The sequence below is a fragment of the Balaenoptera musculus genome, chromosome 10 (genome assembly GCF_009873245.2).
Source record: "Balaenoptera musculus isolate JJ_BM4_2016_0621 chromosome 10, mBalMus1.pri.v3, whole genome shotgun sequence".
In the NCBI taxonomy this organism is placed as follows: domain Eukaryota; kingdom Metazoa; phylum Chordata; class Mammalia; order Artiodactyla; family Balaenopteridae; genus Balaenoptera; species Balaenoptera musculus.
In genome coordinates, this window is record NC_045794.1 from 38274716 (window position 1) to 38295695 (window position 20980).

The 20980-nt window shown below is 54.7% G+C and overlaps 1 protein-coding gene across 1 annotated transcript; it reads left to right on the plus strand.

Annotated features, from left to right (window-relative positions):
* Positions 1-12499: 12499 nt before the first annotated feature.
* Positions 12500-20410, plus strand: SLC48A1 (solute carrier family 48 member 1). The gene is made up of 3 exons (XM_036864958.1): positions 12500-12779; positions 18381-18548; positions 19179-20410. The coding sequence occupies exons 1-3, from the start codon at positions 12644-12646 to the stop codon at positions 19313-19315; spliced, it is 441 nt and encodes a 146-aa protein (XP_036720853.1). The 5' UTR covers positions 12500-12643; the 3' UTR covers positions 19316-20410.
* The last annotated feature ends 570 nt before the right edge of the window (positions 20411-20980 follow it).

Sequence of the window (20980 nt, forward strand, 5' to 3'; positions counted from 1 at the left end):
GGGGGTGAGTCATTGCGGCCCCACCCGGGAGGGAAATCCGGGCTGGGGCCGCTTCCCGGCCGGCCGGGGGCCTCCTGCCTCCTGTTTCGGTTCAGGGTCTCGAACAGGCCGGGGGAGGGATGGGGCCGTTTTTCCGCAGGGAATCCCGCTGCCGAGCCTCCCACCGCCGCGCTTCTGTGCACACACCCCGTCCGCCCCCTTCTCCCCGCCCTACACACACAGACACCCGCCGCGGGTGGGGACACTGAGGCTGGAGAGGAAGGACGGCGCGCGGGGACTGTGGGCGCCGGAGGTGGGGCTGAGATCCCAGAGGAGCGGGGCTAGAAGGCCACGCCCCCGGCGGGTGAAGGCCGAGCTCTGGATTCCAGAGTCCTAGGCGGGCTCTGTGTGGAGAGCCACCGCCTACCCGGGCCTCAGTTCCCACCGCCGCGCTGCTGGCCCAGCGCCCCCTCTTCGCCCCACTCCTGCTTCTGAGTCCGCGGAGAGCCAGTGGCTCCGGGACAGCAGCTCCCCGGCGCCGGCGCCGTAACTGCTCAGGACGTCACCGAGGGTTTTCGAAGGAGTCACACGCCTCGCCCCCGGCTTTCTAGGACTCACCCCCTTTTTGCCCCACCTGTGTCCCTTTTCCTTTGCTGCTGAGCCTGCCCGGACAGAGGAAGACATATCTCTAACAATCCATGCCCCCTGCTCTTCCACCGATGATTATTTTCTTGGGGGGGCGGGGTTAACTGTGATTAAAATCAATTTTAATGTGTCTTTGAAAATCCTTCCAGGAGCTTATCAGATTGTAAGTTCCACCCCCTCAAATTCAGATTCAGTCCTATTGGCATGAAATGGAAAATCTATATTTTGAACATATACCCCAATCTGCTGGGATCCCACTGTGAGAAAGGATAGTGGAGTTTTAAATGACCCCCTCAGGGAAGGAGGGGAGCCCGAAAATGAATCTGGCCCCCAGACCAAACCCATCCACTCAGGTTTCGGGGAATTTGGAAGAAGGAAGAACAGCTTGAAGGGATAACAGGCTGGGGTCACAGGTGTCCATGGGGAAGAGAGTAGAGAGGGAGTGGGGCTGGGGGAGTGAGTTGAAATTTCAGGTCTCTGGTGCCAGTGACCTGGTCTAGAAGTCCTTGCAGGGGAGTCTCCAGAGACTGGCAGTCGGGTCAGAAAGGGGTCCCCCCTTTCCTATTCATCCTGCCCCTACTTTGGGCAGGTGGAAATGGAGCCAGTGGGTGAGGCAGGACATGTGCGTCCCTCTCAGCAGGCCACAATAGCCTGTAAGTGCCTGGCACTGTTCCAAGTGCTTCACAGGTCTTCTGTCTCTGCCACCGCCCTATGAAGTAGCACTACTGTCATTCCCACTTCAGATGGTGAAGATGAGGCTCAGAGGTATCAAGTAGCTCGCCAAGGTCAAGGGTACAAGGATCCAAAGAAAGTCATTCAAATTGGACCTTTCACTTGTCTCGTTCTTGTCACTGGAGGGCAAAGCCCCCCACCTCCCGCCAAGGCAGATGATGGAGCAGGTGTTTCCTTCTCAGGATTCCTGGTTGGGACTGGCCTGTGAAATGAATGCTCGGTAGGTGTTTGATGGAGCCTAAGGCCTGGAGGGGGCAGGGGACTAGGGGAGTGTGTCTGAGGAAGACACTTTAAGCCAGATGGTGAGTCATCACAGGGACAATCGTGCCATACCCTGGCGCAGCCTCCGCCCTCCTCTGACTATCTTTAGATGCCTGAAAGTTGCGTTAGGACAGATAAATGATAACAATAGTTAACATGCACCAGGCCCTGTTCTTGGTACTTGTTATACTTGTTAATGTTCTTGATACATTCACTGATTTAATCATCACAACAATCCTATGAGATAGGTATTATTGTTATCCCATTTTGCAGATGAGGAAGTGGAGACATGGAAAGGTTAACTGACACACCCAAGATTCCACAACTAAGATATGGAGCAGTGAGTGATTCTCCCCAAGCACTTATGAGTCTGTGTGCTTTACCACTCTGAAATCCTGCCTCTCAAATATACTGACAGCTCCTGCAAAGGGAGAGAAGCCCACATCCAGAGTCATTTCCCTCACACTTGGGTGCACAGGCTCCAGAGGTAGGGGGAGGGACAGACAGATGATGGAGGCTGATTAGCAGGGCCTCTTCACACTGTCCACCCACATGATGAGCTCTCGGCCAGGGCATGAGCCTTATGGAACCCTGCCTCACTCCCTCAGGCAGGCGGCAGGGGACGGCAGAGGCTCCCAGGGAATGGTCCAGGAGGGTTAATGGGAAAGGAGGGCTTCTTGGCCGGCTGTGGCTCTGGGCTGTATTCCTCCCACTGAAGCCTCTTTGCTGAACTCTACACTTGCGGAGCCCACAGCTTCCTGAATCTTCACACTACACGAGTCTAAAACTCCCTTCCCACCCCAGCTGCCTCTCCTCCCGCCTGGCCTCTCTCAGCTCCCTGCTCCAGGACCCCCACCACTGCCTAAGCAAGGCACCTGATACCTCACTCCCTCCCTCTCCCACATCCCATCAGCCTCCAATTCTGGTTGATTCAACCAATGGATAACTTCTTGCATCCGCCCATCATGCCCCATCCCCACTAAAACTGCTCTAGCCGAACAATGGCCTCTTCCATCACTTACTATGTGCAGTGTACTCTGTTTACTACTTTATAGACATCATCTTTTAATCCTCAGAACAATCACTATTTACAAGTGAGGAACAGAAGAACAGAGAGGTGAAGTAACTTGGCCAAGGTCACACAGCTAGTAAGTAGTAATGCCAGACTCAGTCTGACGGCAGAGCCTACCCTCTTAATCACTCTTTGGTGGTTACTACTCTCAACCTTGCCTTTCTCAGTCCTTCCTGTGCAGTGCCACAAGAATCTTTAATTCCTTCAACTGCATTTACTGTAAGTGCCAGCAACTCTGCTGTAAACTGGAGATCTAAAACTGGGCAGATACTGGGCTCCAGGGCCACGGAGCCTAGTGGAATTTTCTGGTAGCTCACTAACACACTAATCTGGTCAGGCCTCCATACCCAGCACAGTGTCTGGCATAAAGCAGGTGCTTAATGATTCCGGGTGGAAATGAGATGAAGTCGGTGGGACAGTCAGCTGGGGCCTGCTGTGGGCCTGTACCAAGGGCAGGGCAGAAGGGAGAGGGGCTGCTTTCCCAGTTCATTTTTCGGACAGTTTGTTTCACCTCCCTCCCGGCTGCTTCCTTGTCTCCTATCTTTTCTCCTTCTGTGCTGCAAACCTTGCTTATGAGGCTCAGCTGTGTCCTTTGAGGTTGCTGGTGGGATGGAGGGTGGGAGGTTGGAGGACGTCTTAGCTAATAGGCTGCCAGCGGGACTGCGGAAAAGGGCCAGCTTGGAGGCCAGAGGATATAAGGGCTGTGCCTGGGTACCTTGGCCTGCTGCAGCTTCCCTCCGCATCCCTGATGTGATCCCCTGGCCATGGCTTATCAACAAATGGAGAGGGACTGAGAAGAGAGCCCAGGTACCCTCACCTGGGCTCTACCTCCCGGCTCTGGAAGGTTGAAGGTCCTCTGGCACTTGTCCAGGCTTCTGGCCCCAAGGATGGTTCCAGCCCAGTTCCCCCATCTCCTCCCCTGCCCATTCCTGGGGGGCTGAGGCAGGGAGCTGGAACACTGATGGGCACCAAGCCAAACCTTCCTGGGACCAGCAGGTCACAGCCAGTCATTCCTGAGCCACTATGACAGTGGTAGAGCAGGGACGCAGAGGAGAGATGGGCTCCTACTTCTCCGGGAAGTGGGGGGCAAGCCAGAGGGAGGTCTGTGAGGGCGGGACGGGGCTGGGGAGCAGTGGGGAGCTGACTGAGGCGAGAGCAGGTCCCCACCCTTTCCTGGAGGCACATTCTTCTGGCTGGTGGTCAAGCTACCCGTGCACGGCAGGGGCAAGGAAACGGTCACCAAACAGGCCTGTGGTGCTGATGGCGGTAGCCAGAGGGTAAGGAGAGGCTGGGAGAGCAAGAGAGAAGGCAGGGACAGGTCTGGAGCTGTGCTGAAGGGAGGGGAACAGGCCTGCCTAGCAGGCAAGTTTGGTGGTATTTGAATGTGCAGGAGGTGCTTTCTCCCTCCAGCTTCTGCTTCTCAAGTGTGTGTGTGTGTGTGTGTGTGTGTGTGTGTGTGTGTGTGTGTATTCCACATACCCAGGAGACACTGCATCTGCCCTTGAGTAATCAGTGCTCTGAAACGGTGGCTCCAGCCCAGTTGTGACCACTTTCCCTCAGGCCCAGAGCCCTCTCCTTGGCTCCCTTTCCTGCACCCCTGTTGGAGCTTCCAGTCTGCACTTGCCGACCTGCACCACTCCCCCGCCTCTCCCTGGGGCTCACTACCCACACTACCTCCTCCCAACATCCCCAGCCTTCCCCAGACCCTCATCTCAGGGGCTCCCATCTTCCCTGGGCCCTTGCTCAGGACTCAAACTCTGCACCCACTTTGCCCTCACGTTTTAGAAACTTGGCAGGGGCGGCTGCAGGAGCCCGAGGGAGGGTTCCGTGTGGATCCAGAGCCCTGGCCGAGGAGAGGGCAAGGCTGCGAGTAACCAGGCAGGCAGGCCATGCAGAGAAGGCCCTTCCTAGCATCAGAGCAGACCCCAATCCTGCCCCCAAATCCCACTCGGGAAGCGCTGGGGCCAGAGGAAGCTGAACACGCCAAAGCCTCGGCACCAGACCCGCTGCCCGTTTCCTCCCTCCAGAGAGGACACAGCGAAAGGCCAGGGGAGGCTGCAAAGATGGGGTCTGTAGAGGGAAACAGAAAAGAGAGGTGACGTCTGCAGGTCTGACTGAGAGAGAAGGCCGCAGGCCACTCCGTCCCCTCCTGGGATCGGTCCTCGGCTCCAGGGTGGAGAGGCAGACACCGGCCGCTCAGACTTCCCACCCAGGCCTCAGGAAGTCCTTCCTGCTCCGGCCTCGGAGCCCCCTCGACTAGGAGCTTTACCTCCAGAGAAACGGAGAGGCAGCGGACGCCCCTTAAACCTGCTGCGGGGCGGGCATGGAGCCCACCTCAGCATTCCCCCTCTCACTCCACAGAGGACTGGATCTTGATTTAATCTCCAGTCTCCCCCAGGCCTCAGCTGACGGTGCCGGCTGGGGTCCTGCGTGCCAGGCAAAGCAGCCACTGCTGTGCCCCTGCCGGGTTCTTCTCCTCCCACAGAGCCCGGCTTGTGTCAGTTCCTCCTGCAGGGCCCCATTTCTCTACCACACGCCCGGCACTCACCACAACTGCAATTAGAAATTTCACAGAAATTGCCTAATTATTAGTCGAGATTCCTCCTCTGAGAGAATGTGAGCCCCCAGAGGGCAGGAGCTGGCCCTGCTTTGCTCCAGGCCACAGGCTTAGCACAGCCAGGGCTGTGGGCACAGAGGCCCTCAGGAGACGCTGTTTCTTTTTTTTTTTTTTTTTTTTATTTATTTTATTTATTTTATTTTTGGCTGCATTGGGGCTTTGTTGCTGAGCACAGGCTTTTCTCTAGTTGCGACGAGCAGGGGCTACTCTTCCTTGTGGTGCGTGGGCTTCTCATTGTGGTGGCTTCTTTTGTTGTGGAGCACGGGCTCTAGGCACACGGGCTCAGTAGTTGTAGCTCGCGGCTCTAGAGTGCAGGCTCAGTAGTTGTGGCGCACGGGCTTAGTTGCTCCACGGCATGTGGGATCAGCCCGGACCAGGGATCGAACCCGTGTCCCCTGCATTGGCAGGAGGATTCTTAACCACTGCGCCACCAGGGAAGCCCCAGGAGAGGCTTCTTGAGTGGAATAGGTAAACTCATCTCCCCCTCTCCTGCCATGGGTCCTTCTGCCTTCCTCATGGCTCCCCCAGGTCTGCCTTTCCTTCTGTTACCTTTCCACCCGGTTCTTGGCCCATCGCTGTCCCTCGCACTGCCTCAGTCTGTCTCTAGCCCATCCTCTCCCTCCTCCAGGAAGTGCCCTCAGATTCGCACCTCAAACCTCTCTAGGGTGCTATTCATGGGTCCCAAGCGCTGGACTAAGCACAGGTGTCAATCTTTTTTCCAGTCCCTTAACTTTACCTGGTGCCTTTACAGCTGGACTAGATGGGGGATCTGTGTGTACTGATCAAGCCTCCGTGGTGACTTTCTCATTCAGTAAATCCGGTCCCTAAACTCAAACCTGAAGGACAGATATGTACTAATCCCTGTGCCCGGCTTTGTCCTTTAGGGAGAGTTGATGCCCTCCTCTCCTGCCCTCAGCCTTTGTATTTGCTCACTCCCCACAGCCCCAGGCTCCAGTCTATGCGGAGGTTAACGCCTGGCTTTATCTCTCTCTGTCTCTTTCTCTCTCTCCCTCTCTCTCCCCTCACCCAACAACAACCCCACATCGAAAGGGAAAGGAAAAGAGCGAGCGCGTTGGAGGACGCACCTGTGATTGGGGGTTCAGGTCAGCAGATGGAAGTCACCAGAGGACAAGGAGAGGCGAGCAGGCCTAGGCCCCGGGCCCCTCTTGTTGCCCTTCCAAATGCTGCGGCGGCCGTGATTGCTAACACGCGTGCAGGCACACACATGCGCCCTCTCCACGCTTGGCTGTCTCCGATGCTCATCTAGCTCTGGAGCTCAAAGACCTGTTGCTTCCGCTCAGCATCTTCTCACTCAGCATCCTGTCCTCTGCGTGGACCTCCAGGGTGTCAGTGGGCAGGCAGAGGAAGGGGGGTCTCAGTGAGAAGCCAGACTGTGAACGGTTTCACTCTAGCCATAAAAGGTGAAGACGTCGCCTTCTAGGGGCAGAAGGTAGCCACGGTCCTAGGGAGCAGCGCTGGGGGAGGGGTGGCCAAGGTGACCCCCTGGATCTGAGTCCTCAACTCGGGATTACTTCCTGCAGCCCTGGCAGCTGGGGTGCTCGTGATGGGGCCACCTGCTCCTCCTCTCTAGAACGGTCCTTTCAGCTCTGTGGTCTAAAAGTCCGACCTCAAGAGGAAGACGAAGCTGCAGGAGGGCCAGCTGAGGCAGGGTGGGCCCAGGGGATCCACCTCCGTGTCAGGCACGGCCTGGGGCTGCCTTAACCAGGGTCCTTAGCCTTGAACTCCACAACGGCTGGAGGTGAGCAAAGGGACCACCACGTAAGGTCTGGGGAAAATCTTGCACATAAGATTTTTAGCCCAACCTTTGCAGAGCTGGGTCTCAAGGCACAAGGTTGGAGAAGGCTGCCCCCTAGAGCCAGGATCAAAGAATTCTTTATGGACAGCCAGCCATTCTTGCCTTTATTTATTGCAGATATTTATTGAGTTCCTACCTAAGCCCATGGCATTAGACTAGGTACTGGGGATACAGAAGTGATCAAGGCAGGCAATAGGGTGACTAACCATCAGAGTTTTCCCTAGACTCAGGGGTTTCCTGGAATGTTGGACGTGTGTTGGTAAAACCAGGACAGTCCCAGGCAAACTGAGAGGAGTTGGTCCCTAACAGATAAAGCCCCTGCCCTCATGGAGGTTATATTCCAATGGGATGGCAAGGGTGGCGCTGGAAAGGATAAACAAATACACAAGACAATTTCACATAGTGATATCACTTATCACAAGATGTAAGACAGAGTAGGGGACTGTACTTTAGAGAGGAAGGACAGGATTGCCTTTCTGAGGAAGTAACATGTGACCTGAGGCTTGAATGATGAGCAAGCCTTATGAATCTTATGAGCACTCAGAGGAGAGTTTTCCAGGCACAAAGTTACCAAGACCCCGGGGCAGGAACAAGCTTGGCACATTCAAGAAACAGAAAGAAGGCCAGTGTGCCTGAAGTGAAATGGGCAGAGGTGAGACTAGTTGGAGTTGACAACTGATTTGTTTACCCCAATTGCTATGGAAGCTACTGGAGGGATTTAAGCAGGGGAGTGCCATGCTCTGGTTGTTATTTTTAAAAGACTATTCCAGCTGCTGGCTGGAGAGTGGATTGGAGGGGAAAGAACGAGCAGAGGATGACCACTTAGGGAACTGCTGCAAGTGGGGAGGTGGTGGTGATGGTGCCTGGACTAAGCAGTGTCTTGGGGAGAAAGGACAGGGCAGACCCAACCGTACTTGCTAATGAATTGGACATAGGGGGTAAAAGAAGGAGAGGACCAAGTGGTGCCTAGGTTTGGGGCTGGAGCTATAGTAAACAAGGATATACCCCAAAGGACATCAGAGGTCCCTCCGTGTGGGGATTAAGAAGCAGAGAGGAGGGCTTCCCTGGTGGCGCAGTGGTTGAAAATCTGCCTGCCAATGCAGGGGACACGGGTTCGAGCCCTGGTCTGGGAAGATCCCACATGCCGTGGAGCGACTGGGCCCGTGAGCCACAGTTGCTGAGCCTGCGCGTCTGGAGCCTGTGCTCCGCAACAAGAGAGGCCGCAATAGTGAGAGGCCCGCGCACCGCGATGAAGAGTGGCCCCCACTTGCCGCAACTAGAGAAAGCCCTCACACAGAAACGAAGACCCAACACAGCCATAAATAGATAAATAAATAAATAAATATATAAATAAAATTTAAAAATAAAAAATAAAAAAGAAGCAGAGAGGAGGAAGCCGTGACACGTCCAAGAAACTCAATGAACTGCCATATAGCTCGGTAGGTGTATCCTTGATGTAGCATTGTGGGAGGAGATCTATGTCTGGAATGTGCCTGCTTTGGGGGAATGAGAAAGAAATGTCTCAGGAGACAAGACGTCTGTGGGTGGGAGTTAGGAGTCTGTCTTAATACTGGTGGGGCCCAATTTAAAAGTGACTTCGGAGGGATTGGTAGTTCAGACAGGTTATCCATATAAGAGATGTTTACATGACCTGAAATGGAATGAGGGATGGTGTATTAGGGTAATGAGGTTAGCTGTAATGACCCTGAAATCTCAGTGGCTTAGCACGAAGAAAAGGGTGTATTTTTCATTCATATTACAGTCCGATGCAGGTTTGGGGAATGGAGTGGGTAGTTCTGTTCATTCATTCATTCAAGGGTCCCAGGCTCTTTCCATCATGTGGCGCAGCTGTCTTCAACATGTAACCTCTAAAATCATCACAGAATGGGAAGAGGGAATGAGGGCTGCATGGGAGATTGTATGGGTCCAGCCTGGAAATGGCACGCATTGCTTCTGCTTTGATTCCATTGCTCAGAACTCACTCTCATGGCATCAATTTAACTGCAGGGAAGCTGAGAAGTGTTCAAAGTTCCTATTTAGTAGGTCATGTGCCAGAAGAAGGATGCTAATGGTGAACACTGGTGGTCTCTGTCACAGGCAGGGAGAATGGCTATCTCTCTTGGGGATGGGGGGGTGGGCAGTGGTGTCTGTCTTGGGTTGGGATGGGAGTGCACTCTCTGAAAGCACCTTGGAAAGGAAGCTGATGTGGGGAGAAGAGCATGCGTGGTGCATACCCGTGTGCTTTGCAGCTTCCTAACCCTCCCATGCTTTCCCTTCTCATGGCCTTTCTCCAGATAAGATCTTAATTATCCCACATCTCACCACAGAAATAGCCTTGTGAACGCTTTCTCTTCTATAATTTTCTTTTCCCATCAAATCCAACTTGGATACCAAATAATCTTCTTAAGGCATGGTTTATGTCATGTTAGCCCTGTTCAATAATAACAATAACAACAATTTCAACAACAGCGATAATAATTTGTCATATTACCGTGTTGAGTGCTTTAACTGCAGTATCTCAATATCTCTCGATTGCTATGACAAGCCAATGATGTATCATCATTCCGACTACACAGGTGGAGCGACAGGGGTTCCGAGAAGTTCCTGTGCTGTCAAATATGGTAGCCACTAGCCACGTGTGGCTATTTAAATGAAAATCAATTAAAAATTCAGTTCTTCAGTCATACTAGGCACATATCAAATACTCAACAGCCACATGTGACTAGTAGCTGCCATTCTGGAGAGGGCAGATATAGAATATTTTCTTCTTGGCAGAAAGTTCTCCTGAGTTAGGGGAAACCTGCCCAGGTCGCACAGTAAGTGGTGATCCCATCTGAGCATAAAATCCTTCAACAGCTCCATATTGCTTCCACATTTAAGAAAAAGTGTCAGCCTGCTCTTAACCTACATCCTGGGCCCAAGCTACTGTTACATAATTATCTCTCGTTATTTTCTTGCACAACCTCACTCTCCAGTGTAACGAGTTTGTTAACTCCTCTCCAATACTCCTGACATGTGCACTCATAATAAATATTTTTGCTCTCCTCCTTTCTGTCTGCCCAGCTAGTTAATTGCTACCTGACCTTAAGGTTCAAATAGCTTAAATATTTCTTGAATCAGTCCCCTCTTCCCCATTCTCACTGCCTCAGCCTGAACCACCTTTCAGGCTCTCCTCACGTGGCAACCTTTCCGCTGCTACTAACCATACTTGCCGACATTTATTAAGCACCTGCTACATACTTGCCACTCTTCTAAGCACTGACTCTTCATCATAACACGTTGAAGTAGACATCACAGCTGTCCCCTGTCCCCATTTTACAGACGGAGTACCTAAAGCACAGGGAGGTGAAGAATTTGTCCGAATGACCTCTCTGCTTTCTAGTCCTTTCGAAGGAAGTTCACCCTCACACTATTACCCTGGCCACATTTCTAAAACACAGAACTGTTACTTCCCTCCCCTGGCTGCACAGAGACAGGGGAAAGCCTTCTCAGCAGAGCAAGCAAGGCCTTTTATGTTCAGAACATTTCCAACCTCAAAACCCATCACTCCACCCACAGACCACAAACTACTTACAGTTTCCCAAACCTGCCATGTTATTTCTTCCTTCTGGGCTGTCACACAGGCTGCTCCCACTGCGTGGAGGACTGTTATCCCTGCCAGCCGGCTCTGAAACCATCCATGGCAGTGCACTCTGGACCACAGGGCTCGCTCCCTCCTCTGAACAGCCAGCACTAACTCTCTCCATCAGTGGCTCCCAAAGGAGGGCTGGATGCCGAGCTCACCTCATTAAAATCACTTCTCATTAAAAAATATATATACTCCCAAGATTCAAATTTAATAAGTCAGGGGTGGAGTCTGGGGGGGGGGTCTCTTTTTTTTTAAAAAGAAGATCCCCAGACTATTCTGAAGTGAGGCAAATGTGGTTTACATTGCTCGCTTGGCAATTAATCATGTCCTGCCTAGATTTCTTGTGTATGATCTCCTTTATTGTTATTTAATTCTTACCTTCAATCACTCACATTCATCTATTCGACAAATGTTTACTAAAGGGCTACTATGTGCTGTGAACTCTTCTATGTGTTGGTGTGAATGAAAGAGGCACAGTCGCTATTCATGGAGATTACATTCCAGAGAGATGTGATAGCAGAATAATGGCCCCCCAAGTTGTCAATGTCCTGATCCCCAGAATTTGTGAATACGTTACTTTACATGGCAAAAAGGATTTTGCTGATGTGATTAAGCATCTTGAGAAGGGGAAATTATTTTGGATTATCCAGGTTCTTAATCATAAGGGTCCTTAGAAGGGAAAAGAAGGAGGCAGCAGAGTTAGCAAGAGAAAAGGAGATGATGTAATGACGGAAGCAGAGGTCCGAGTGGTGTGATTGTTTGCTTTGAAGATGAAGGAAGATATTCAGGAGTCAAGGGATGTGGGCAGCTCTGGAAGCTGGAAAAGGCAAGGAAACAGATTTTCCCCTCGAGCCTCCAAAAGGAAGGCAGCCCTGCCATCCCCTAGATTTTAGCCCTCTGAGTTCCTGTTTTGGACACCTACCTACAGAACTGTAGGATAATAAATGTGTGTTGTTTGAAGCCACTAGATCTGTGGTACTTTGTTACAGCAGTGAAAAGAAATAAATACAAGGTATATTGGCTACTTATCTTGTGCCAGTATGTGACGGGCCTCCCCAACTAGATTATAAGTGTTTGAGGGCTCCGAGTGTTGTGTTTTTTGATTTTCCCTGCCGGCTCCCAGCGTGGCACTGGGCCCACAGTGGGAGCTCAGTATACACCTGCTATAGATTCCAGTCTCTACCCTAGAATTGTATGATTCTGATGGGAGTGATGTTTGGTAGATTTGGGGTGGGAGGATGAGGCTTGCGGAGATTAAAGGAGAAGGGAGCTGTCCTTGAGGGTGAGGTGTTTGACGTTAGAAGATGATGGGGCAGAGGTTCCATGAGAAGAATCTTCTGAGAATCGCTTAATCCCTGAGGAGGGAACCTGATGGATAGATAGGGGCGGAAGGAATCATACTCACTGTGTACTTTCATATATCTTAATTTTTATATCTTGATTTTTGACGAGAAATTTACATCTTAAATTTTAAACGAGAACGTGATAAATTTTAAAAGTAATCACGGCAGCTGGCTTGTACAACCGTACATTTCCGGGCCCCGCCAGGGACCAAATATCCTGTAGCTCAGAGGACGAACCCCGGAACCTGCCTTTTTAGGCAGCATCCCCACATGATCAGGGGCCAGAGGACTCAAGGCCAAGCCCAGGACGCGCCCTCCACTGTGGTTCCGGGCGCGGGCGGCCTCCGGCCGGGGAGGGCGCTGTGCCGGCGGCGCAGGGGGCGGGCCGGGGGCGGAGCGCGGGCGGCCGGCGGCTACGGCTCGGCCCCCGGCTCCCGGCGCCCGGCTCCCGGCTCCCGGCTCCCGGCTCCCGGCTCCCGGCTCCTGCTCCGGGCCCTGCACCTGTGACCGTCGGCCACGCTCGCCCTCCGCGCCCGCCGCCCGCAGCCCCATGGCCCCGTCCCGCCTGCAGCTCGGCCTCCGCGCCGCTTACTCCGGCCTCAGCTCCGTGGCCGGCTTCTCCATCTTTCTCGTCTGGACGGTGGTCTACAGACAGCCAGGGACCGCGGCCATGGGGGGGCTCGCAGGTACCCCGGGGCGCGCGGGGGTCGCTGGGTCCCGGCTCCGGCGGCGCGGACGCGGGCGCGCGGCTGCGGGGAGGAGCCGGCGGCTGCTCCGCAGGCTCCTGGCGGGCGGCGCTTCCCGGGGGAGCGGGTGGGGTGTTTACCCAAAACTGGCCGTGGGCAGAGCAGGCCCCGCGCGGGCCCGGGCTCCTGGGCATCCTCGGGGGGCCTCAGGGACTCAGTGCCCGCCCGAGGCTCGGGGCGCCGACGTCCCGCATGTGCCATTTGCACCAGCCCCGCCGCCCACGGGTTAGCCCGTCCGCCCTCCACCCTGGGCCCAGTGACAGCGTCCTCCCTGCACTCCCGCTGCTCTCGCCACCTCCTTCGCGCGGCCAGGTGTGAAGACCCGGGGGTCTTCACACACACACACACTTGTGCTGGGGGATCCGCGCCCCTTGCCTGGGGACTGGGTGAGGGCAGAGAAGAAGTAAGTGGAAAGGAGGGCTGGGGGTTCCCGGGGAAGCCCATGTGCCTCCTTCCAGGGTGGAGTCCACCGCCAACGGAGTCGCCAGCGGAGTCCTCAGCGGAGCCCCGGAGGACCGCGCTAGGGATCTGATGGAAACTGGACTTTTTTCCCCACCACGTTGGTGTCTCTTTGCCACTCTTCTGCTGTGGCTCCTGGGCCAAGGTCGGCTAAGCCCCGCCGACCGCCCTTTCTGTGCCTCAAGGAGGCCAGAGGAGGCTTGTACCGGAGTTGAGAACGTCAGTGCGCTGGTGGAGGTCCGGTGCTTACCAGTGCTGTGTACTCGCTGTGCACCTTTCGGCATATTGTTAACCTCTCTGTGTTGTAGAATTGGTGTGATGGCGAAGCATATTATTTCTACTTGCTAACTTTTTTTTTTTTTAATGCTTTCTATGTGTCAGGCACTGTGTTAAGCAAACTGCTTCCATCATCTCATTTAATCCTTACATTAGTCCTATGAAGTAGGCATTATTATTGGGTCCATTTTACAGGCCAGGCTTAAACTGAGGCTTAGTGTAAATAAATAGCTTACTTAGGGTTACACAGCTACATGAAATTATATGTGTGGGGAAAGCACTTTGGGAAAAAAATACATGCAAGGTGCATAGTTTTGCACGGGATGATCTTACTCCATAATTAAACTCCTCTGCCAAAAGAGCCCTAAATGGACTAACTAAAAATAACTAGATTTGCTCATTGCCCCAAAGCTTACTGAGTGCCACACCTGGGTCAAGAAGGGATGGGAGGTGGAGTTTCTGCCCTATAAGAGGGGTGTAGGTAACCACGGCCTAAGCAGTGCCAAGCAGAGCACTTGGGTTCTCCGAGGAAGGGCACGTGGTTGCCTGGCTGTGCTGCTCTCATGCCTGCCGAGATGCCCCACCTGTGGTTCCTCCTGGGGGGCCAGCCTGCCCACCTCTGCTCAGTTATCTGCAGACGCCGGGCTCCTTTCCCCGCTGCACCCCACCACCCACCGTGTTCCTCATGGTTCTCTTGTCCTTGCAGTGTTTTCCTATTTCCTGTCGGCCTGCTGCTTTCTCCTCAGGAAGGCGGTGTGACTCTTCAGGCGAGGCCCAGGGGTTGCCCTGATGAGACTTGAGATGAGGGGGCTGGTTGGGGGTGAGGAGGGAGGGCTGCCCCTGGGATCAGAGCTGGGTGTGTTGGAGTCTGACCTGGTGGAGTGAGCCCCACCGAGCTGTGTGACCATGGGCACATCGATGCCTCCTGGGCCTCAGTTTCCTCATCTGTAAGGAATGGAAGGAGATTCCGCTGACAGGCATGTTGTGTGAGACCCCGTTCAGGTCTGGAATGCTACAGCTGTATGTCCTCTCCCCGAGTCATCCATCTTTCAGCTGCCTGTTGGGGGGGCAGCTTCAGGGAGTTCCGGGGTTTCCTCTGACCTGAGCCCTGCCCTCTCTCCCTCCCTGCAGATTTCCCTTAGCCTCTGGGGCAGGCCAGCTGTGGAGCTGCCCACAGCAAGAGGTGCTAGGGCAGCGACCAGCTGGAGCAGGGTCTTGGCACCTCCCTGACAGCCATCGCAGAACCAAAGCCGCCTGGTGACGGTGGTGGTGGCAGCTGTGGCTGTGACCGTGGTGGTAGCAGTGTGGCAGGTGGGGGAGGGGTTGCCAGGGCCCCACGCCCTCTCCGCCCTGAATGGTGCTGAGAGGGTCTGCAGCCAGTCAGCCTCTTCCTCTTTTGGGGATGAAGCATCAGCAGATTTGTGAGTACCCCGCTTCTGACTTGGCATTTTCCAGAAACTGCTGAGTCACCAGAGGGCAGCCCCAGCATGCTCCTTCCCCTGTGTGCCAGGCAGGGCTGCTAGGGGCTGTTGATTTCCTGGAGCCCTGGGAAAAACGTTCATGGGTAGAGACCCAGTCTCTCCCATCCTGGTGTGCGGCTGGGAAGAACTGGCTTGGAGGAGAGGCGGAAGAAATAGTTTTGCTATGGGCACGCTTGGGAAAAAGACTTGCTCTAGGTCTAGTAGACCGAGGAAAGAGAATAAGAATAGAAAAGTTGCCCAGGAGTCTAACCAGCTCTGTGTTCTTCCCCATGAGCTGTGAGCGAGAGAGGAGCAGGGGTGGAGGGCAGGGGTGTAGGAAGAGAGTAGGGCCCGGGTCCAGTGGCTCACTTGTCTGTGTTTCCCTGTGAGCTCCCCTGGGCTCCTCCTGGCTCCTCACCTCCAACCCAGCCGCTGGGGGTACTTTCACTGACCATCTGTGTGCCTTCCTTGTCCTGCGCCTGTCAGCTCTGAGCCCCGAGCCACCAAGCAGAGCCCTGCTCCTTGAAGCAGGTGGGCCGGAGCGAGGGGTGAGGTCTGGTGTGGACATGCATCCGGGTGGGCCTGGGAAACTGTCCGTTCTGCCCTGAGTTATGCAGACCAGGCTTCCTGGAGTCCAGAGTGTCCCAGGGAAGTGAGCAGGGCTGAGGTGTGGGAGGGACCGGGGTTGGAGGGGGGCTTGTGCTCCTTCACTGACCCCCTGGATGGAGTTGGGGGAGATCCCTCTTCCAAGGACAGAGGCGGGAGCCAGGGCCGGTGGGGACAGGCCTGCTTCCAGTTATGGCTTGTGTTTATCTGGAGGCCAGGCCTGTGTGCAGGGCAAGTGAGAGGTGGGGCAGGATGCGCCTGCTTATTAACAGAGAGCTGGGGCCTGGCACACCCAAAATGGTCATCTTCCTCTTCCTCCTGCTCAGCCCTTTTTGGTACGTGGATGTATGTGTGTGTGTGGGGTGTTCTGGGGGCACCACTGGAGCGTGGCCAGTGGACTAAGCAATGCCAAGCAGAGCACTTGGGCCCCTATTAGAGCCCCTATTTCAACATTTCCTAACCCAGAAATTGCTGAGTCACGGGGGAATTGCTCTGACCTTATTTTTCCCCTAAGCTGGCTTCTAGAATCTTTGAGTGGTAAAGCATCTGAGAGCCATCTATTTCAGCCCCTCCGTGGCATAGTGAGCAGATAGAGGGCAAGTGGAGCGGTTGCAAAGGTTGCAAAGGAATCTGACGGTTCCTTGGATGTGCTCAGCGACAATACGCTTCCTTCCTCGGGCCCTTTAAGAAACCAAACAGCTCCCCCAGTGAACACTTAGGACCCGTGTGAGAGGATTGGGAAAGACTTCTGGAAAAGGTGGCTAGCACACCATCCCTCCAGATCGCGGAAGACGTTAAGCTGAAGCCGGGGGATTGTTATTCTGTCCACCTCTGGCCTGCTCCCGCTTCCTGCCTAGGCAGGGATGGAGACGAGCTTGTCTTGCCTCACCCTGATCCCAGGGCTGGAGGGACCCATGTTCCAGGCCCCCAGCCCCTGAGGAAGGCTGAGGGTGGGCAAGGGCAGAGCTGGGAGAGTGTGGGTCAAACAGCATGGGAAGGGAAGCGGCAGGTGTTGGCAGAGCTGAGTCCTCACTAGCAGGGAACCCTGGGTCACCGTTTCCAGGCTGGCGGGACCTTTGGGCTCCCCCGCTTTCAGATGTGGAAGCACCGAGGCTCTGAGAGTCACGAGTAGCACAGCAGTGCCAGGCCCAGGTTTCCTGGCTGGCAGTCTCGTGGTTTTCTGGCCCTTGCCAGGCTGCCTGAACTGTGACAGCTTCTGAGCTGGTAATCAGAGCAGAGATCTGTGATGACATTCCCCCCTGCCTTTTTATTTTCCCCCAACTTAAAAAAACATTATGAAATATTGCAGGCAAGTAAAAAAGGATAGGCAATTTAGTGAACTCCCTCATTCTTACCATTCAGCCTAAAAAATATAATATCATGGATTCAGTCAAAGCACTCTCCCACCCCGATCTCCCTGTCAGCTTCTCTTCCTTCTCTCCCTTGCCAGAGCTGACCACTTTCCCCAGCCTTCCCATGCTACTCTGCGTGTGGCGTGTGCGGCTCACTTTTTGAAGGGCCTCGTGACTCCTAGGATCCAGCGGCCTACACACAGGTGGACAGCTTGCAGCTGGCTCTGCCTCGTCCCTCGTCCCTCCCTTGTCGGGACCCTGCGGCCCTGCCCTGGACCCTTGCCAAGGGAACTGATATGTGCTCCACTCTCTGGGCTGCGGCGGCAGGCACGGCCCGGCACAGAGGGCATTCATTGTATTGGCTGAGCGGCAGCTGGCATCGTAGGGGAACTGCCCAGCCAGGCCCAGAGGGCAGGCCCAGGACCGGCTGGGGGCATCTGGCCTGCCCTTTCAGCAAACGAGTTAGTAAAATGGAGTCTGGCAGGGGACTTCCCTGGCGGTCCAGTGGTTAAGGCTCTGCGCTTCCACTTCAGGGAGCACGGGTTGATCCCTGGTCAGGGAACTTAGACCCCGCATGCCTTGCGGTGTGGCCTGAAAAGAAAATTAATAAAATGGAGTCTGGCCAAGAGCAAGAAGAAGGCCACTTGGGCACTGGGTGGCCCTGGGGGTTTTAACCACTGGGCCTCCCCATCCCCTAAAACCAATACATGGAATTTGGGAAGAGCCCCACTGCCAAGAGCTCAGCCACAGGCCGTGCACCGCTACGGTGGTGGCCTCTGCAGGCTGGGGGAGCAAGAGCATCAGGGTGGGAGGAATGCTTCCCACATCTGTGGCCCCCAGGGTGGGGAGTGGGGAGTCCCCGGAAAGCAGGCTGGGCTGCAGCGGTCCTCGGTCCTCAAACGTTCTGACTTTAGGACCCCTTTACACTCTTTAAAAAGTGGTGAGACCCCAAGGAAATTTTGTTTATGTGGGTTATATCTATCGATATGTACTGTATTAGAAATTAAAACTGAGAACAGTTTTAAGCATTTTAAAGTAATATTAAAAATAACATTGTGTTAACATAAGTAACATTTTTTTTTGTGAGAAATATTCAGGTTTTCCAAAACAAAAAAATTAGGGAGAAGAATGACATAGTTTTATATTTTTTTCAGATCTCTTTAATGTGTGGCTTAGTAAAAGGCAGCCAGATTCTCCGAGCTGCTTTTGCATTCACGTCCTCTTCATATCCCAGGCCACGTGGCCTCCAGCAAACTCCACTTTACCGGGAGAGTGAAAAGGCCAACACTACTGTTATTATGCGAAGAGCCTGGCCTGGGGGACCTGCAGGGCTCTGGGGGGTCGGCAGGTGAGGAGAGGGGCGCTGCCTGAGCCGTCTCTCCCGGCAGGTGTGCTAGCGCTATGGGTCCTGGTGACGCACGTGATGTACATGCAGGATTACTGGAGGACGTGGCTCAAGGGGCTGCGCGGCTTCTTCTTCGTGGGCGTCCTCTTCTCGGCCGTCTCCGTCGCCGCTTTCTGCACCTTCCTTGTGCTGGCCGTCACCGGACACCAGAGTAAGGGCCTCCGCAAAGGGAGGGCGTGGGAGGGCCGGTGGGTGGAGCTCTCAGGAGAGCCGGGATTCCTGTCCTGGGTTCAACAGTTATGTCCAAGGGACTGGACAGGCCACTTAACCTCCCTGTGCCCGGGTTTTCTCGTTGTAAAAGTGGGGAGAATGGACGCCCCCCACCCCCGCCCCTGGGTTGGAAGGGATCAATGAAACGCGTGGGAAGTGTGTGCTGCATTCAGCACCCAGGAGTGTGTGGTTAGCCGCCCTTTTTAGCCTCCGGCGGAGCTCTGGGATGGGAGCGCCCCCTGGTGGCTGCAGTCTGCAAGTAGCCAAAGGCTCTTCGTGCCCCCTCTGATGCTGAAGCAGATTGGAAGGCAGTGGCCTAGGGTCAGTGCCACAGAAGCAGAGCGGATGATACGGCCCTGTGATTAGCCAACCCTGACCTTCCCTCATCCCCACTGCTTCCTGCCTGCAAACTCTGAGTGCTCTAAAACCTCTATGACACCTGATCTCTCCATTGGCTCAGTTCAGCCTCTGTTGGAGGTTGTGGGGAGGGATGGCCTGGGGCTTGTGGCATGGTGGCTAGGGTCAAGGGCAAGGTCCTCTCGAGTCACGGTTGGGTTCCTCTCCCCTGCAGGCCTCACAGACCCCAACAGCTACTACCTCTCCTGTGTGTGGAGCTTCATTTCCTTCAAGTGGGCCTTCCTGCTCAGCCTCTATGCCCACCGCTACCGGGCTGACTTTGCCGACATCAGCATCCTCAGCGATTTCTGACCTGAGCGATGAGGTCTTCACACCCTGGTGGTCCTCAGGACCTGGACTCAGCCTCTGAGACATCGGGCGGGCCTGGACACCCCCTGGGAACCCCAGAACCGAGGCAGAAAATATACAGCAGGAGGACGGTGGTGTCCCTGGGAGCTGTCCTGTCCCCTTTGGGGGAACCCTGGGTGCTGTGGAAAGGGGTCCTGCCATGTTGCTCATCAGCCTGACTGGAGGGCAGCTTTAGACCTTTTCAAGTGGATCTATTTTCTTAGCACTCAGTGGGCAATCTTTCCAAGTGGGGCCAGGGCAACAGGCAAGGGGTAGGGCAGTGGGGCCTTGACCTGCGCCTGGGGGCAGGGGTCCCTGCTGCCCTAGACACTCTCCCTCAGGCGGGACGGGACCCTGGGGAGGTCAGGTCAGGTAAGGGATCTCTAGTAGAGACTTCTCAACCCCTTACCCCAGCCCCCCCATCTTGTTGTCCCCCAAGAGTCAGGTAGCTGAACTCATTGGTCCCAGGGATGGTGACATTTGCTTCTCTTTTCCCAAGGCCTGGGGACCTGAGGGGAGTTCAGTGTCCCTCTTCCCACCCTGTTCCTCGCAGAGGTGGTTCCCATGAGTATGCTAGAGCCATCCTCCCCTTCACCACACACCCCAGAGCAGGACGCCCCAGATGAGGCCAGACTAAGGTCTTGGGGAAGGTGCTCCTGCCCCCCGAAGGGCTTTGGGGAAGGGGGCAGCATGGGGTGGGCTAGAAGGAACCCTCAAACCTGTGCCAGGCACCTCCAGCCCAACATTTCCACTCGGCCTTCTCATGGCACCCAGATTGCCCCGGCCCCGAGATGCCTTCCCCGCTCCTGCCCCTGCCCTTCACCTAGAGCTTTTCTCTTTTAAAATCTCCCTTCTGAAGGACAAAATCTGCTTTACTGCCTATACACTGGCCCAAGGGCTCACCTAACTCGGAAGGGAAGGGGCTCCATCCATCTTTTTATCTTAGGTTGTCATTTTGCACGGTCTACCCCTTTCCCACCTGATGTGTCCTGCCCCTCAGCTCTTTGCCTTATCTGTGTCACTGTCACTTTAGCAGAAATACAGCAGCCATTTGTATCAGCTAGCCTCTGGTGCTTTCTTATGGGGTGGACTATGGGAGCGGTGGGTGGGAATGGGGGTCTCCAGTCATCTCATTAAGCCATTTCCTTAGCTCAGAGGGGACCCTCTCCCTCTGGTCCCACTTGGCATGGGGGAACCCACAGTTCAGCTCTCCTCCTCCAGCCCCCTCAGCAAACCCCCCAGCCAGGGCAAGGATGCCCCCGGGCACAGTCTCAGCAACGTCTGTGGGATTGAGTGCCTATCGCCCCAAGAGGCCAGGACAGACGGGAAGGGGATGAACGTGCTTCCCTTCATATTCTCCAGGCTGTGAGGGCTTGGGGCCAGGTCAGAGGTAATGAGGCCGCTCCTGCTGGCTGAAGAAGCCTGGCCGCCTCGGAACCATAAAGACAGGCGCCACTAGATGAGATCGCCCAGGCCTGTTGTCTCACCCCTTCTCTCTTCTAGGCTCAGTAGATGCTTAAGAAGTCATGGTACATTAGAGCAGGAAGGAACCAAACAGTGTCTATTTTGGGAGCCTTTAACTGATAAACAGAGGCCCCAGGAGGTGATGTGACTTACCTGAGCTCCCAG